We start from the raw sequence: 20,020 nt of genomic DNA on the forward strand, positions 1-20,020 counted from the left end.
TTGGTTACTACTTGTAAATGTACAGCAGGTAATAAAACGGATCTTGATATACACTTGATAGAGTTCCAATAAATACTCGAACGCAAAACCACCAGATCTGTGTGATAAGTGTTGAGTAGGATGTAGTAGAGTTGATAAGGTTGTACTAAGGTAGCGTATTAGAGAGGAGGGTGCCGTGATAGTCTGAACCCAAGTAGTAATGTGCTCTGCCGGGATGTTGGAGTGTATATAAAAATACTTGTAGAAGAAGAAGAAGACAACCTGTGCCTGTGTATTGACTGTCCTACTGCAGTGTCCCAGAACAGCCATTCTTATGCTCATATTTTTATTATAACTAGTTCTGTTCTGGAAAGCTATGGTCCACTGCAAACTGCGTGTATTGTGTCACCCTTCTCAGTATTCAGGTCTGCCATTTCAGTCATTTATTGTATGTGTATTCAGGTATCAGTGTCAAAAGGTATTATGTCGCCTCCTAGTGTTCAAGGATGGTACTTCTCATGTATATTCCTCTGTATATGCCTAATGGTGTGATGATGCAATGGCTGGATGTCACGTGACTGTGCCCTGCTTCCATGGTAGCACCAATGGTCATCGAGCTTTGGCTGGGGTTACCATGTGACTTCCTGTGCTACCTCAGTCTATTTCCTGCCACAGAGGGGGTAGGTTGTGAGTCGAGTCTTGTCCTCCACCATCAGGAGACAAGTTGTGCTTTTGTCCTCTCTCTCCCTGCTGAGAGAGAGACCTGCGTTGTGCTCTGCTGCTCCAGTCCGCTGGCTGTGTTCCTGTCTCAAGTCTCAAGATCCTCATCTGGGTGTCGATTCTTCAGTCATTCTTCAGTTCCTCTCATCATCATCTCCTCAAATCATCAACAGCAAGTATTTCATTCAAGTCTCATTCCACCCAGCATCTCATCTCCAGTTTCACTACTACTCCCATCATTCAGCACGCTACCATCACAGCCTATTGCAGCATCACCCATTACTCTGCCTTATTCCCGGTTGCATCCGGAGAGACTGTTGCTACTAGTTACCACCGTTACAATAAATATACAACTACCGTTGTTTCTGAACCTTGGCATTGGTGTGTTCATTGGTGCCCTGACTAAGGACAACGAAGAATCGCACGCCCAGTATTCCCGCATGGTCAGGAGCCCGGTTTCCAGCTGTATCACCCTTGTGCCTACACCGTGACCACACTACATCCAGCTGCCCCGATTCCTGCACCCTCACAACATCTGCACTGCGGAAGTGGCCCCCAGGGGCCAGGGCGTAGCACTAGTAGCACTACAGTCTTCACACCACTTTATGCCCACTAGTTTTGGCTGAACCGTACTAATAGGTGACACAGGCCCAAGACCTTGTTACCTGGGATGAGCAGAGTGCTGAGGGTTTCCTGCTGACACTCGCGCTGCGAGATGGAGTTCATAGACTTTCCAGTAACTTTGCTCCACCCGGATCAGATCCTAGCTTTTTGGCTCTTAAGTGGATACTGTCCTGCACTGTGGTTAATCCTAGTCCTCAGCGTGGGTTGAGATGATCTGTTGGCTAGTCCTCTCCTGAAGGGGTTAACACTGCATCACACAGCATGTGGGGGCTTTAGGAAAGACATTTGTAAGAGGGCTCTGATCTGTTTCCTACCCATGCGAGGTACTGACTAAGACTAGAAGTTTTCTGTAGAGGGGACCTGTCAGAGGGCCAGGGCCCAGGTAGGACCACTGTGGAGAGCTATCTGAGCTGCGTCCTTTCTCCACCGTAGCTCAACTAAGACTCCTCCCTCACCCAAGGGACTAACTTTCTAACCAGCGTGTAACATGCGTTGTGGTTGGGTGGAAAGAGTACAACAGAAGAGTAGAAAGGGAAGAGGTGATAGGACAGAAGAAAGCATCCTACTGGTTCACAGATTCTAGTGCACACAAACACAATAAACCCTTGAGACACTTCAGCTGTGCAGCTTCTATACTTCAATATACAATACAGCGACATCTAGTGGTCATCTTTAGTAATACTTTAGCTGCAATAAGACCACAAAAAGTACAGACTTTTACGAAGGGTGTGAATATATAATAGTAACACCCCTAGTGGGACACCACAATAGAAGGGTGGCATCTCCACATCTTCCCACTGGTCTTCAGATGATGGTTCCTTGCCAGTCTGTAAGCGAAAAAGGGTGTCCGCATTCACATTGGCTTTGCCACTGCGGTAGTTGATGGTGAAGCTGAAGTTTCCCAGGCGTGAGGCCCATCTCTGCTCTAGAGCACCCAGTTTAGCGGTGTTAAGGTGTGCTAAAGGGTTGTTATCTGTGTAAACAGTGAAGCTGGAAGCTGCCAGGTAGTTTTTAAATTTTGCCGATGACAGCCCAGACCAAGGCCAGGAGTTCAAGCTTGAAGGAGCTGTAGTTTTTTGTTATTTTTCTCGCTCTCCCTAAGGCTCTTACTGGCATAAGCAATGACCCTTTTCCTTGTTGTCCTGGACCTGTGAGAGGACAGCTCCTAGGCCCTGATAGCTGGCATCTGTGTACAACCGGAATGGTTGGGTGTAGTCTGGGTAGGCCAGGATTGGAGGCTGGGTCAGGAGGGCTTTCAAAGCTTGGAAGGCCTCTTCTTTCTCTGGCTGTCAATGAATGGACAGCTTTCTCCCGGGGATATCTCTTGGGCAGCCCCATAACAGCTTGGTCAGAGGAGCAGCAATCTGGGCGAAGTGTGGGATGAAACTCCTGTAGTAGCTGGCAAATCCCAGGAAACCTCTGACATCTTTGACAGTCTTGGGTGTAGCCCAGTTGGTGACAGCAGCCGTCTCTTTTGGTTAGGCTGGACGCCTGTGAAACTCACAACATGGCCCAAGTTGTTGACACAGGGTTTTAACAAATGGCACATGGATGACTTGATCTTTAAGCTGTGACGAACAAGGACTTGGAAGACCTCTGTTAGGTGCTGCAGGTGGTCCTGGTAGGAGCCAGACTACACAATAACATCGTCAAGGTATAGCAGGACACTCGGGAAGTTGACATGGCCCACACATCTTTCCATCAGCCGCTGTAAGGTTGCAGGTGCATTGCATAGGCCTAAGGGCATCCCTGTGAACTCATAGAGACCCATGGGGGTAGTGAATGCTGTTTTTTCCCTGTCTTCTGGTGCTACCGGTACTTGCCAGTATCCGCTGGTTAAGTCCAAGGTGGAAAAGTAGGAGGCTGATCCCAGGCAGCCAGAAAGTTTTCTGTAGTCCACACAGAAGCGGATGGCACCATCTTTCTTCCTCACCAATACAATGGGGGCAGCCCAGAGGCTTTGGCTGTCTTAGATGACTCCAGCATCCTTCATTTCTCTGATGAGTTCTTTGGCTGATACATAGCAGGAGCTATAGGGCGGTGATGCTCCTTGATGGGCAGGTTCTCTCCTGTGTTGATGTGACGCTGCAGCAAAGTAGTTTTCCCATAATCGAGAGGATTTTTGCTGAAGGCCAGATGAAGCCTCTTCACTACATTGAGAACTCCGTTGATGTGAGGAGTGTTGGTATCTCCTATGTGGATGTCAGACCACTAAGGGGTGTTAGGTGTAGAAGTGCCAAGACTAACTGTTCTTTGCATAACCTTGGAATTTTCCGCCAGGACATCTTCTGGGGTCAGTTGGTACAGCTGGGCTACTGCATGGTACTTGGGAAACCAAGCTGGTTCACTGCTGAGGTTCACTAAGCAAACTGGCACCCGACCATAAGAGACTGTGACCAGGCTCCAGGCTGCTCTAATGAGGGGATGTCCTTCTATGTTGATGGGGTCCAAGGCAACTTGATAATCTTCGTTCCCTATGCCCGGTCGTGCTTGGCACCAGATCACCACTTCACTATTGGCCAGAAGAGCTACTGGACGTGGGTCTGCAATTCTGACTCTGCAAATCTCCCCTTTGGAGTTGACGAACTTCTGTTGAGCACTGAGGCGACTGATGGCTTCCTGGACTGAAGATCTATCAGAAGGAGGAATAGAAGAGAGAGGAGTGCAAGGCTTCAAGAACATCATTAAAACAGTGTCTGATTACGTTCATACCCAGTACCATATCAGAACTTGTACTGCCATAGGTTTCAGTCACAATTATACCTTGACCTGGTATCCTATCTCTACCTAACTGGATTGTAGCTTCTCAGTAACCAATCTGGGGTATGGGTGTACCATTACTTGCAACAAGTGACAGACCTCCTGGAAACTCGCTGCATAGTTCACAACAGTCAAAGTGTCTCTTCAACACCTGGTGATCAACAGTAGTAACTTGAGAGCCTGTGTCTATGAGGGCATCTAAGGGACTCCATTAACACGAACAGTAACATGGGGGCAGGACAATCTGAATTCCCACTTCTTGGACCTTGGAAGCTTTCCACCCGAGGGTCGGTCCTTGCCCTGGGGGCAGGTCGTTTAACTAATAGCAAGCTCTCCTGTAATGGGCAGATCTTTTACAGAAAGTACAGTAAGGTCTCTCGGAAGGGGTCCTCTCCTACGTGGAGGACGTTCAGGACTGGCAAGCCGGAAGAAAGGTGCATGCAACTTTGCTCCACCCGGATCAGTTCCTAGCTCTTTGGCTCTATAGTGGATACTGTCCTGCTCTGTGACTTCTCCTTGTCCACGGCATGGGCCAAGATGTGACCACCACTATCCAGGAAAATCAGCCCCAGAACATGGCATGGCGGAAGACATCTCTGAGAAACCAGAACTTCATCAGGCCTACAGGAATATCTCACCAGTATTGAGGTCACAGAGCAGAAGGCCATTAAAGAGAGGTACACATCACACGAGGGATTAGGAGAAGACCACCACTGTCCAGGAAGATCAACCTCAGAACACAAGATGGCGGAAGACATCTCTAAGACACCAGAATTTCATCACAAGGCCTACAGGAATATTTCACCAGTACTGAGGTCATAGAGCAGAAGGCCATTAAGGAGAGGTAAACATCACACGAGGGATCAGGACACCACCACTGTACAGGAAGATCAGCCCCAGAACACGGCATGGTGGAAGACATCTCTAGAAACCAGAACTTCATCACAAGGCCTACAGGAATATCCCACCAGTACTGAGGTCACAGAGCAGAAGGCCATTAAGGAGAGGTAAACGTCACACGAGGGATCAGGAGACCACCACTGTCCAGGAGAAACATAAGAATTGTAAGATTACCCACATACCCCTGGAACACACAGAATCTCTAGGACAATGTGCTCGGGGTGTCCTTCAGGCTGCTGACCTTCTTCTTCTCCTCCAGCAGGGGGTGTTGTACCGGAGGGATGAGGACTCCTCGGTCACACGGGATAATAGACAGCGGAAGGGTCTGGATAAGTGGATTACCTGGTGACGCACTCCGGCCGCCTCATCACATTTCTCTCCACAGACGTCTGACACAGATTGATGAGTCTCAGTACAGAGGACACGGCTGAGGGCCACTCGCCCGAATCATCGCCTGTCTCATCTGTGTCCAGGCAGCCGGGCGACATCCATTACCGTAACATCATCTCCATATGTCATCACCATCATTATACCGAGGACACCATGTCCTACACAGTCTCCTGTCAAGATCAAACCACCTGGGGGCACCGCACTGCATGCCCCCCGCAGAGGGGAACTCCGCCCACTGGGGGGGGCACTGAGGGAGCTCTGAGACCCTACTGCAGGGTGATGATATGTTGTGGGCGAACTGATGTATTGCATATGGGGCTCTGCTGGTTATGATGACCCTATTACTGGGGTCTGCTGGTTATGATGAACCCATAACTGGGGGCTGCTGGTTATGATGACCCCATTACTGGGGGCTGCTGGTTATGATGACCCCATTACTGGGGGCTGCTGGTTATGATGACCCCATTACTGGGGGCTGCTGGTTATGATGACCCCATAACTGGGGGCTGCTGGTTATGATGACCCCATTACTGGGGGCTGCTGGTTATGATGACCCCATTACTGGGGGCTGCTGGTTATGATGACCCCGTTACTGGGGGCTGCTGGTTATGATGACCCCATTACTGGGGGCTGCTGGTTATGATGACCCCATTACTGGGGGCTGCTGGTTATGATGACACTGTTACTGGGGGCTGCTGGTTATGATGACACTGTTACTGGGGACTGCTGGTTATGATGACCCCATTACTGGGGGCTGCTGGTTATGATGACCCCATTACTGGGGGCTGCTGGTTATGATGACCCTATTACTGGGGGCTGCTGGTTATGATGACCCCATAACTGGGGGCTGCTGGTTATGATGACCCCATTACTGGGGGCTGCTGGTTATGATGACCCCATAACTGGGGGCTGCTGGTTATGATGACCCCATTACTGGGGGCTGCTGGTTATGATGACCCCATTACTGGGGGCTGCTGGTTATGATGACCCCATTACTGGGGGCTGCTGGTTATGATGACCCCATTACTGGGGGCTGCTGGTTATGATGACCCCATTACTGGGGGCTGCTGGTTATGATGACCCCATTACTGGGGGCTGCTGGTTATGATGACCCCATTACTGGGGGCTGCTGGTTATGATGACCCCGTTACTGGGGGCTGCTGGTTATGATGACCCCATTACTGGGGGCTGCTGGTTATGATGACACTGTTACTGGGGGCTGCTGGTTATGATGACACTGTTACTGGGGGCTGCTGGTTATGATGACACTGTTACTGGGGGCTGCTGGTTATGATGACCCCATTACTGGGGGCTGCTGGTTATGATGACCCTATTACTGGGGGCTGCTGGTTATGATGACACTGTTACTGGGGGCTGCTGGTTATGATGACCCCATTACTGGGGGCTGCTGGTTATGATGACACTGTTACTGGGGACCTCCTCAGAGCATGTAACGTGGCAGAGACTTCACACAGAGATTCTTACATTTATTTAACTCTACAGAAAATCCTGACAGTTCATAATACTAGTAAATGTATATGCACCCCCCCCCCCAAACTGTGATCAGGGTCACCCCAAAATCCCTATAACCCCCCATAGTCGCCATGTTGAGGGGTCGTCGTCTTCTGTCTAGGACAAGTGTCTAGAAGATGAGAGAAGGGAAACTAGTCATAAGTTAGTATACAGAGAATGACAGGCGGGGCTGGATGAAAGTAACCACACCCCTAAATTATGTCACACCCATCCTCCCCCTCGGCTCTCCCCCTTATAGATTCCGGCCTCTCCCCCTCGGCTCTCCCTCTCTACAGATTCCGGCCTCTCCTCCTCGGCTCTCCCTCTCTATAGATTCCGGCCTCTCCTCCTCGGCTCTCCCTCTCTATAGATTCCGGCCTCTCCTCCTCGGCTCTCCCTCTCTACAGATTCCGGCCTCTCCTCCTCGGCTCTCCCCCTCTATAGATTCCGGCCTCTCCTCCTCGGCTCTCCCTCTCTACAGATTCCGGCCTGTCCTCCTCGGCTCTCCCTCTCTACAGATTCCGGCCTCTCCTCCTCGGCTCTCCCTCTCTATAGATTCCGGCCTCTCCTCCTCGGCTCTCCCCCTCTACAGATTCCGGCCTCTCCTCCTCGGCTCTCCCTCTCTACAGATTCCGGCCTCTCCTCCTCGGCTCTCCCCCTCTACAGATTCCGGCCTCTCCTCCTCGGCTCTCCCCCTCTATAGATTCCGGCCTCTCCTCCTCGGCTCTCCCCCTTTATAAATTCCGGCCTCTCCCCCTCGGCTCTCCCTCTCTACAGATTCCGGCCTCTCCTCCTCGGCTCTCCCTCTCTACAGATTCCGGCCTCTCCTCCTCGGCTCTCCCTCTCTACAGATTCCGGCCTCTCCTCCTCGGCTCTCCCTCTCTACAGATTCCGGCCTCTCCTCCTCGGCTCTCCCTCTCTATATATTACGGCCTCTCCTCCTCGGCTCTCCCTCTCTATAGATTCCGGCCTCTCCTCCTCGGATCTCCCTCTCTATAGATTCCGGCCTCACCTCCTCGGCTCTCCCTCTCTACAGATTCCGGCCTCTCCTCCTCGGCTCTCCCTCTCTACAGATTCCGGCCTCTCCTCCTCGGCTCTCCCTCTCTACAGATTCCGGCCTCTCCTCCTCGGCTCTCCCTCTCTATAGATTCCGGCCTCTCCTCCTCAGCTCTCCCTCTCCATAGATTACGGCCTCTCCTCCTCGGCTCTCCCTCTCTATAGATTCCGGCCTCACCTCCTCGGCTCTCCCTCTCTATAGATTCCGGCCTCACCTCCTCGGCTCTCCCTCTCTATAGATTCCGGCCTCTCCTCCTCGGCTCTCCCTCTCTATAGATTCCGGCCTCTCCTCCTCGGCTCTCCCTCTCTACAGATTCCGGCCTCTCCTCCTCGGCTCTCCCTCTCTACAGATTCCGGCCTCTCCTCCTCGGCTCTCCCTCTCTATAGATTCCGGCCTCTCCTCCTCGGCTCTCCCTCTCTATAGATTCCGGCCTCTCCTCCTCGGCTCTCCCTCTCTATAGATTCCTGTCTCTCCTCCCCGGATCTCCCGCTCTATAGATTCTGGCCTCACCTCCTCGGATCTCCCTCTCTATAGATTCCGGCCTCTCCTCCTCGGCTCTCCCTCTCTATAGATTCCGGCCTCTCCTCCTCGGCTCTCCCTCCCTATAGATTCCGGCCTCTCCCCCTCGGATCTCCCTCTCTATAGATTCCGGCCTCTCCTCCTCGGCTCTCCCTCTCTATAGATTCCTGTCTCTCCTCCCCGGATCTCCCTCTCTATAGATTCCGGCCTCTCCTCCTCGGCTCTCCCTCTCTACAGATTCCGGCCTCACCTCCTCGGCTCTCCCTCTCTATAGATTCCGGCCTCTCTTCCTCGGCTCTCCCTCTCTATAGATTCCGGCCTCTCCTCCTCGGCTCTCCCTCTCTATAGATTCCGGCCTCTCCCCCTCGGCTCTCCCTCTCTATAGATTCCGGCCTCTCCCCCTCGGCTCTCCCTCTCTATAGATTCCGGCCTCTCCTCCTCGGATCTCCCGCTCTATAGATTCCGGCCTCTCCTCCTCGGATCTCCCTCTCTATAGATTCCGGCCTCACCTCCTCGGCTCTCCCTCTCTACAGATTCCGGCCTCTCCTCCTCGGCTCTCCCTCTCTACAGATTCCGGCCTCTCCTCCTCGGCTCTCCCTCCCTATAGATTCCGGCCTCTCCCCCTCGGATCTCCCTCTCTATAGATTCCGGCCTCTCCTCCTCGGCTCTCCCTCTCTACAGATTCCGGCCTCACCTCCTCGGCTCTCCCTCTCTATAGATTCCGGCCTCTCCTCCTCGGCTCTCCCTCTCTATAGATTCCGGCCTCTCCTCCTCGGCTCTCCCTCTCTATAGATTCCGGCCTCTCCTCCTCGGCTCTCCCTCTCTACAGATTCCGGCCTCTCCTCCTCGGCTCTCCCCCTCTACAGATTCCGGCCTCTCCTCCTCGGCTCTCCCCCTAATAGATTCCGGCCTCTCTTCCTCGGCTCTCCCTCTCTATAGATTCCGGCCTCTCCCCCTCGGCTCTCCCTCTCTACAGATTACGGCCTCTCCTCCTCGGCTCTCCCTCTCTATAGATTCCGGCCTCTCCTCCTCGGCTCTCCCCCTCTACAGATTCCGGCCTCTCCTCCTCGGCTCTCCCTCTCTATAGATTCCGGCCTCTCCTCCTCGGCTCTCCCTCTCTATAGATTCCGGCCTCTCCTCCTCGGCTCTCCCTCTCTACAGATTCCGGCCTCTCCTCCTCGGCTCTCCCCCTCTATAGATTCCGGCCTCTCCTCCTCGGCTCTCCCTCTCTACAGATTCCGGCCTGTCCTCCTCGGCTCTCCCTCTCTACAGATTCCGGCCTCTCCTCCTCGGCTCTCCCTCTCTATAGATTCCGGCCTCTCCTCCTCGGCTCTCCCCCTCTACAGATTCCGGCCTCTCCTCCTCGGCTCTCCCTCTCTACAGATTCCGGCCTCTCCTCCTCGGCTCTCCCCCTCTACAGATTCCGGCCTCTCCTCCTCGGCTCTCCCCCTCTATAGATTCCGGCCTCTCCTCCTCGGCTCTCCCCCTTTATAAATTCCGGCCTCTCCCCCTCGGCTCTCCCTCTCTACAGATTCCGGCCTCTCCTCCTCGGCTCTCCCTCTCTACAGATTCCGGCCTCTCCTCCTCGGCTCTCCCTCTCTACAGATTCCGGCCTCTCCTCCTCGGCTCTCCCTCTCTATATATTACGGCCTCTCCTCCTCGGCTCTCCCTCTCTATAGATTCCGACCTCTCCTCCTCGGATCTCCCTCTCTATAGATTCCGGCCTCACCTCCTCGGCTCTCCCTCTCTACAGATTCCGGCCTCTCCTCCTCGGCTCTCCCTCTCTACAGATTCCGGCCTCTCCTCCTCGGCTCTCCCTCTCTACAGATTCCGGCCTCTCCTCCTCGGCTCTCCCTCTCTATAGATTCCGGCCTCTCCTCCTCAGCTCTCCCTCTCCATAGATTACGGCCTCTCCTCCTCGGCTCTCCCTCTCTATAGATTCCGGCCTCACCTCCTCGGCTCTCCCTCTCTATAGATTCCGGCCTCACCTCCTCGGCTCTCCCTCTCTATAGATTCCGGCCTCTCCTCCTCGGCTCTCCCTCTCTACAGATTCCGGCCTCTCCTCCTCGGCTCTCCCTCTCTACAGATTCCGGCCTCTCCTCCTCGGCTCTCCCTCTCTACAGATTCCGGCCTCTCCTCCTCGGCTCTCCCTCTCTATAGATTCCGGCCTCTCCTCCTCGGATCTCCCTCTCTATAGATTCCGGCCTCTGCTCCTCGGCTCTCCCTCTCTATAGATTCCAGCCTCTGCTCCTCGGCTCTCCCTCTCTATAGATTCCGGCCTCTCCTCCTCGGCTCTCCCTCTCTATAGATTCCTGTCTCTCCTCCCCGGATCTCCCGCTCTATAGATTCTGGCCTCACCTCCTCGGATCTCCCTCTCTATAGATTCCGGCCTCTCCTCCTCGGCTCTCCCTCTCTATAGATTCCGGCCTCTCCTCCTCGGATCTCCCTCTCTATAGATTCCGGCCTCACCTCCTCGGCTCTCCCTCTCTACAGATTCCGGCCTCTCCTCCTCGGCTCTCCCTCTCTACAGATTCCGGCCTCTCCTCCTCGGCTCTCCCTCCCTATAGATTCCGGCCTCTCCCCCTCGGATCTCCCTCTCTATAGATTCCGGCCTCTCCTCCTCGGCTCTCCCTCTCTACAGATTCCGGCCTCACCTCCTCGGCTCTCCCTCTCTATAGATTCCGGCCTCTCTTCCTCGGTTCTCCCTCTCTACAGATTCCGGCCTCTCCTCCTCGGCTCTCCCTCTCTACAGATTCCGGCCTCTCCTCCTCGGATCTCCCGCTCTATAGATTCCGGCCTCTCCCCCTCGGCTCTCCCTCTCTATAGATTCCGGCCTCTCCTCCTCGGCTCTCCCTCTCTATAGATTCCGGCCTCTCCTCCTCGGCTCTCCCTCTCTATAGATTCCGGCCTCTCCTCCTCGGCTCTCCCTCCCTATAGATTCCGGCCTCTCCTCCTCGGCTCTCCCTCTCTATAGATTCCGGCCTCTCCTCCTCGGCTCTCCCTCCCTATAGATTCCGGCCTCTCCTCCTCGGATCTCCCTCCCTATAGATTGCGGCCTCTCCTCCTCGATTCTTACCCTCTATAGATTCAGGCCTCTCCTCTTCAACTTCCACCTCCTCTGTGTCAAATATGTCTTCTTCTTCATCCCCCTGTCCAGCTAAAAAACAGGGAACAGGAATGTGTGATTGTCAAGTCCTCATGGATTACATGGATAGTGTCTGTATTACATGTGTGATATTACATGGATAGTGTCTGTATTACATGTGTGATATTACATGGAGGGGTCTGTATTACATGTGTGATATTACATGGAGGGGTCTGTATTACATGTGTGATATTACATGGAGGGGTCTGTATTACATGTGTGATATTACATGGATAGTGTCTGTATTACATGTGTGATATTACATGGATAGTGTCTGTATTACATGTGTGATATTACATGGATAGTGTCTGTATTACGTGTGTGATATTACATGGATATTGTCTGTATTACATGTGTGATATTACATGGATAGTGTCTATTACATGTGTGATATTACATGGAGGGTCTGTATTACATGTGTGATATTACATGGATAGTGTCTGTATTACATGTGTGATATTACATGGAGGGGTCTGTATTACATGTGTGATATTACATGGATAGTGTCTGTATTACATGTGTGATATTACATGGATAGTGTCTGTATTACATGTGTGATATTACATGGAGGGGTCTGTATTACATGTGTGATATTACATGGATAGTGTCTGTATTACATGTGTGATATTACATGGATAGTGTCTGTATTACATGTGTTATATTACATGGATAGTGTCTGTATTACATGTGTGATATTACATGGAGGGGTCTGTATTACATGTGTGATATTACATGGATAGTGTCTGTATTACATGTGTGATATTACATGGATAGTGTCTGTATTACATGTGTGATATTACATGGATAGTGTCTGTATTACATGTGTGATATTACATGGAGGGGTCTGTATTTAATGTGTGATATTACATGGATAGTGTCTGTATTACATGTGTGATATTACATGGAGGGGTCTGTATTACATGTGTGATATTACATGGAGGGGTCTGTATTACATGTGTGATATTACATGGATAGTGTCTGTATTACATGTGTGATATTACATGGAGGGGTCTGTATTACATGTGTGATATTACATGGATAGTGCCTGTATTACATGTGTGATATTACATGGATAGTGTCTGTATTACATGTGTGATATTACATGGAGGGGTCTGTATTTAATGTGTGATATTACATGGATAGTGTATGTATTAAATGTGTGATATTACATGGATATTGTCTGTATTACATGTGTGATATTACATGGATAGTGTCTGTATTACATGTGTGATATTACATGGAGGGGTATGTATTACATGTGTGATATTACATGGATAGTGTCTGTATTACATGTGTGATATTACATGGATAGTGTCTGTATTACATGTGTGATATTACATGGATATTGTCTGTATTACATGTGTGATATTACATGGATAGTGTCTGTATTACATGTGTGATATTACATGGAGGGGTATGTATTACATGTGTGATATTACATGGATAGTGTCTGTATTACATGTGTGATATTACATGGATAGTGTCTGTATTACATGTGTGATATTACATGGAGGGGTATGTATTACATGTGTGATATTACATGGATAGTGTCTGTATTACATGTGTGATATTACATAGAGGAATCTGTATTACATGTGTGATATTACATGTGTGATATTACATGCGTGATATTACATGGATAGTGTCTGTATTACATGTAATACAGACACTATCCATGTAATATCACACATGTAATACAGACACTATCCATGTAATATCACGCATGTAATATCACACATGTAATATCACACATGTAATACAGACCCCTCCATGTAATATCACACATGTAATACAGACCCCTCCATGTTATATCACACATGTAATACAGACACTATCCATGTAATATCACACATGTAATATCACACATGTAATACAGACCCCTCCATGTAATATCACACATGTAATACAGACACTATCCATGTAATATCACACATTAAATACAGACCCCTCCATGTAATATCACACATGTAATACAGACACTATCCATGTAATATCACACATGTAATACAGACACTATCCATGTAATATCACACATGTAATACAGACCCCTCCATGTAATATCACACATGTAATACAGACACTATCCATGTAATATCACATATGTAATACAGACACTATCCATGTAATATCACACATGTAATACAGACCCCTCCATGTTATATCACACATGTAATACAGACACTATCTGTGTAATATCACACATGTAATACAGACCCCTCCATGTAATATCACACATGTAATACAGACACTATCCATGTAATATCACACATGTAATACAGACACTATCCATGTAATATCACACATGTAATACAGACACTATCCATGTAATATCACACATGTAATACAGACACTATCCATGTAATATCACACATGTAATACAGACACTATCCATGTAATATCACACATGTAATACAGACACTATCCATGTAATATCACACATGTAATACAGACACTATCCATGTAATATCACACATTAAATACAGACCCCTCCATGTAATATCACACATGTAATACAGACACTATCCATGTAATATCACACATGTAATATCACACATGTAATATCACACATGTAATACAGACCCCTCCATGTAATATCACACATGTAATACAGACACTATCCATGTAATATCACACATTAAATACAGACCCCTCCATGTAATATCACACATGTAATACAGACACTATCCATGTAATATCACACATGTAATACAGACACTATCCATGTAATATCACACATGTAATACAGACACTATCCATGTAATATCACACATGTAATACAGACACTATCCATGTAATATCACACATGTAATACAGACACTATCCATGTAATATCACACATGTAATACAGACACTATCCATGTAATATCACACATGTAATACAGACACTATCCATGTAATATCACACATGTAATACAGACACTATCCATGTAATATCACATATGTAATACAGACACTATCCATGTAATATCACACATGTAATACAGACACTATCCATGTAATATCACACATGTAATACAGACACTATCCATGTAATATCACACATGTAATACAGACACTATCCATGTAATATCACACATTAAATACAGACCCCTCCATGTAATATCACACATGTAATACAGACACTATCCATGTAATATCACACATGTAATACAGACACTATCCATGTAATATCACACATGTAATACAGACACTATCCATGTAATATCACACATGTAATACAGACACTATCCATGTAATATCACACATGTAATACAGACACTATCCATGTAATATCACACATGTAATACAGACACTATCCATGTAATATCACACATGTAATACAGACACTATCCATGTAATATCACATATGTGTGATATTACATGGATAGTGTCTGTATTACATGTGTGATATTACATGAATAGTGTCTGCATACCTCCCAACCGTCCCGGATTTCGCGGGACATTCCCGTTTTCGGGGTGCTGTCCCGCGGTCCCGGAACGGCCCCCAGTGTCCCGCATTATATGTGGCCCCAGCGAAAAAAAACAATAAACCAGTAACTCACCTGTCCTCCGATCCCAGCAGCTCCTCTCCCGGCAGAGCGCGCACTCCCGTCATCCTCCGGGGCGGGCAGCAGGGTACACAGACACTGACTGTACCGGAAGTGACCTGCAGCTTCTGTCATGAATCACTTCCTGTACAGTCAGTGACTCTGTACCCCGCTGCCCGCCCCGGAGGATGACGGGAGTGCGCGCTCTGCCGGGAGAGGAGCTGCTGGGACCGGAGGACAGGTGAGTTACTGGTTTATTGTTTTTTCCGCTGGGGCCACACAAATGGGGGTATTGGCTACTCTGTGGGGCACTATATGGGGGCATTGGCTACTATGTGGGGCACTATATGGGGGCATTGGCTACTATGTGGGGCATATATGGGGGATTGGCTACTATGTGGGGCACTATATGGGGGCATTGGCTACTATGTGGGGCACTATATGGGGATTGGCTACTATATGGGGGGATTAGATAATATGTGGGGCACTATATGGGGGATTGGCTTCTATGTGGGGCATATATGGGGGCATTGGCTACTATGTGGGGCACTATATGGGGGGATTGGCTACTATGTGGGCACTATATGGGGCATTGGCTACTATGTGGGGGGATTGGATAATATGTGGGGCACTATATGGGGGATTGGCTTCTATGTGGGGCATATATGGGGGCATTGGCTACTATGTGGGGCATATATGGGGGATTGGCTACTATGTGGGGCACTATATGGGGGGATTGGCTACTATGTGGGCATATATGGGGGATTGGCTACTATGTGGGGCACTATATGGGGGCATTGGCTACCATGTGGGGCACTATATGGGGGATTGGATAATATGTGGGGCACTATATGGGGGCATTGGCTACTATGTGGGGCACTATATGGGGATTGGCTACTATGTGGGGCACTATATGGGGGCATTGGCTACTATGTGGGGCATATATGAGGGTATTGGCTACTATGGGGGGCACTATATGGGGGATTGGCTACTATGTGGGGCACTATATGGGGATTGGCTACTATGTGGGCACTATATGGGGGGATTGGCTACTATGTGGGGTACTATATGGGGATTGGCTATGTGGGGCACTATATGGGGGCATTGGCTACTATGTGGGGCTCTATATGGGGGCATTGGATACTATGTGGGGCACTATGTGGGGGATTGGATTCTATGTGGGGCACTATATGGGGGCATTGGCTACTATGTGGGGCACTATTGGGGGGATTGGATACTATGTGGGGCACTATATGGGGGCATTGGCTACTATGTGGGGCACTATATGGGGGCATTGGCTACTATGTGGGGCACTATATGGGGGCATTGGCTACTATGTGGGGCACTATAATGGGGGATTGGATACTATGCGGGGCACTATATGGGGGATTGGATACTGTATAGGGCAATATTCAGTCAGCAGCATGTGGTGACTGTAGGGGAGTGGCTATGGAGGGTTGCTATGGGGGCGTGGCTATGGAGGGTTGCTATGGGGGCGTGGCTATGGAGGGTCGCTATGGGGGCGTGGCTATGGGCACATGTCCCTCTTTGCTCTTTGCAAAAGTTGGGAGGTATGCGTGTCTGTGTTATTGCCGTGTGCCCCTCCCCCCTCACCTGTGTGGAAGTCAATGGTCCTCAGCATCTCTGACACATGATCCACGTTGACACAGAAGTGATCCATGGTTTCATAGCCGGGGGCCGGACGGTCTATAGTGGAGACTTTGGACATGTCTGTGATCCTGTCAATAGAAATGTCAGGAAAAACCTGAGACATTACGGGGATGAGGGGAATGAAGGCCACACCTAGACCACCAGCAAGAATGAAAGGAGTCGGCTGCATGTGATGACATCACACTACACAGATATGACATAGGCAGAGGTGGTGGGACACAACGTGATGGGGTCTACTACATCAGAGCAAGTCAGAAGCCATGATGAGGAGGTGACCCAACGTGATGGGACGGATGAAGATGATGAGACCTGACAGTAGAACAAGGAAGGATGTAACCAACATGGATGGAGACGATGGAGAAGATGGCAGGACATGATTGTTATGTAACCCCGGAGAGGATTTAGGGAGAACAGCAGGTGCAGCTTATGAGAGAGGCCCCAAACGACATCTCCCATCTCTCCCTGGGACAGTGAGCTGAGGGAAGCAGGAAGTGATGCTGCACTGGGAGGAAGAGGAGGAGCCAGAGAGAGAGAGACAGTGCATGGTGGGCAGCATGGTCTGAGCAGAGGAGACCACCTCTTGTGCTGTGTCTGAGGAGAGGAGACCCCCTCCTGTGCTGTGTCTGAGGAGAGGAGACCCCCTCCTGTGCTGTGTCTGAGGAGAGGAGACCACCTCTTGTGCTGTGTCTGAGGAGAGGAGACCCCCTCCTGTGCTGTGTCTGAGGAGAGGAGACCACCTCCTGTGCTGTGTCTGAGGAGAGGAGACCACCTCCTGTGCTGTGTCTGAGGAGAGGAGACCACCTCCTGTGCTGGCTGTGTCTGAGGAGAGGAGACCACCTCCTGTGCTGGCTGTGTCTGAGGAGAGGAGACCACCTCCTGTGCTGGCTGTGTCTGAGGAGAGGAGACCACCTCCTGTGCTGGCTGTGTCTGAGGAGAGGAGACCACCTCCTGTGCTGGCTTTGTCTGAGGAGAGGAGACCACCTCCTGTGCTGGCTGTGTCTGAGGAGAGGAGACCACCTCCTGTGCTGGCTGTGTCTGAGGAGAGGAGACCACCTCCTGTGCTGGCTGTGTCTGAGGAGAGGAGACCACCTCCTGTGCTGGCTGTGTCTGAGGAGAGGAGACCACCTCCTGTGCTGGCTGTGTCTGAGGAGAGGAGACCACCTCCTGTGCTGTGTCTGAGGAGAGGAGACCACCTCCTGTGCTGTGTCTGAGGAAAGGAGACCACCTCCTGTGCTGTGTCTGAGGAGAGGAGACCCCCACCTGTGGTGTGTCTGAGGAGAGGAGACCACCTCCTGTGCTGTGTCTGAGGAGAGGAGACCACCTCCTGTGCTGTGTCTGAGGAGAGGAGACCACCTCCTGTGCTGTGTCAGAGGAGAGGAGACCCCCACCTGTGCTGTGTCTGAGGAGAGGAGACCCCCACCTGTGCTGTGTCTGAGGAAAGGAGACCACCTCCTGTGCTGTGTCTGAGGAGAGGAGACCACCTCCTGTGCTGTGTCTGAGGAGAGGAGACCACCTCCTGTGCTGTGTCTGAGGAGAGGAGACCACCTCCTGTGCTGTGTCAGAGGAGAGGAGACCCCCACCTGTGCTGTGTCTGAGGAGAGGAGACCACCTCCTGTGCTGTGTCTGTGGAGAGGAGACCATCTCCTGTGCTGTGTCTGAGGAGAGGAGACCACCTCCTGTGCTGTGTCTGAGGAGAGGAGACCACCTCCTGTGCTGTGTCTGAGGAGAGGAGACCACCTCCTGTGCTGTGTCAGAGGAGAGGAGACCCCCACCTGTGCTGTGTCTGAGGAGAGGAGACCACCTCCTGTGCTGTGTCTGAGGAGAGGAGACCACCTCCTGTGCTGTGTCAGAGGTAATAGAGACCTGACAGCTGAGAGAGGAAGGACTGAGCCCAGATAGGACCCCCCAGCTCCTGTGTGTCCAGTGAGGAGGATCCTGCCCCCCCCCCCCTCTGTCAGATCCTTCCTAAATGCTGCGGCTCCATGTTGGGGGTCTGCACTGAGCCTGGGGTGTAGATCAGCAGCAGTGTGAGTAACCCTTTGTATCCTGGCTGGTTAAGCTGTGACTGGTCAGTGACTAACAAAGAATCACAGCTTAGACCTTCTTGGATCTGTTCTGTTCACAAGAGCTGTGACCTGGTGGATTGTCCCAGCTGCAACTCCTTTATTATTAAGTGCACCAACAACTTCTAAAGCGCGTCAACGTCCGCCGCAACTGGGCCCCAACGTATAGACATTTATCTTACTATATGGCTGCAGCCTCTCTTATTGCATATAATCAGTGTGGATGTATGTGCCGGCTTGGTGTGCAGTGACTGTGTGTGATGAGAGTCACCTCCTAGAGTCTAAATTGTTAAGAGTGCTCACACTAGTCACCCTGTTTACCAAACAACCCCCTTCCTGCAGCTTGATAAGGCCAGCGATGCGATTTTACCTACCTGCACCGTACCTGTATGACTACATATATATACGCCTCTTGCTCAGAAGCTCCAGCATATTAGAGAGTCCCTGATAGGGTTAACTTATAGTTGGACCATTTCTTACCTTGGAAAACTTCTGATATGACACTAGAAAGAATGTTTTGTCTCAAGAACTATTTCCCTCAGAGACATGTTTATCAGCGTCCAAGGCCGTTCTCAGAGGAAAGCTGCCTGTCTGTTACAGTGGGAATAATGTGAAAGTATCATTGCACAGAATGTATTGTTCTAACCTTTTTGAATAATAATAATGAATACTAATATAGATGCCATTGCGCATGACTGAATATCTAAATCACTAGCACCGCCTCATCTATGTCTTATTAGCATTTGTTACCACCCTATATTTTATCTGTCTATAAAATGTGATGACCATAATAAAACTTGGGCCATTTTCTCCAGGCTTATAATCATGATACATTGTCTTATCTGTGTCCATGACGTATAAGTAACGAGCTGGTAATACTGCAGGATTCCAACTCTAGATATAATTAAAAAACCATCCTTTACCTGGGTTTTTGGCTTCTCTCCATAGAGAGAGGTCAACATATAAATTTAACCTTAACATTTGGCGCCCGAACAGGGACTCAGCCGCTTGCAAACTAGAACGCAGACTGACGGGATGTGGTGATTTATCCGTCATCGGACGCGCAGATATAACTGGCCAGGTAAGAAAGACTTTCCTTTCTTACGTACTATCTGCGCCTCAGGGGAACGGATCTAATCAGATTCCCGTCACA

General features: G+C 50.1%; 1 protein-coding gene across 1 annotated transcript in view; it reads right to left on the minus strand.

The window, feature by feature from the left end:
- Positions 1–6,867: 6,867 nt before the first annotated feature.
- TRIM54 (tripartite motif containing 54) overlaps positions 6,868–20,020 on the minus strand; it is a 100,859-nt gene continuing 87,706 nt past the window's right edge. Inside the window, exons 7-9 of the mRNA XM_069973272.1 lie at positions 16,748–16,872; positions 11,538–11,618; positions 6,868–7,015 (exon numbers count right to left, since the gene is read on the minus strand). Coding sequence (XP_069829373.1) covers positions 6,957–7,015; positions 11,538–11,618; positions 16,748–16,872 — 265 coding nt within the window. The 3' untranslated portion in view covers positions 6,868–6,956. The remainder of the gene's footprint in view (positions 7,016–11,537; positions 11,619–16,747; positions 16,873–20,020) is intronic.

Source organism: Dendropsophus ebraccatus, chromosome 6 (assembly GCF_027789765.1).
Source record: "Dendropsophus ebraccatus isolate aDenEbr1 chromosome 6, aDenEbr1.pat, whole genome shotgun sequence".
NCBI classification, from domain to species: domain Eukaryota; kingdom Metazoa; phylum Chordata; class Amphibia; order Anura; family Hylidae; genus Dendropsophus; species Dendropsophus ebraccatus.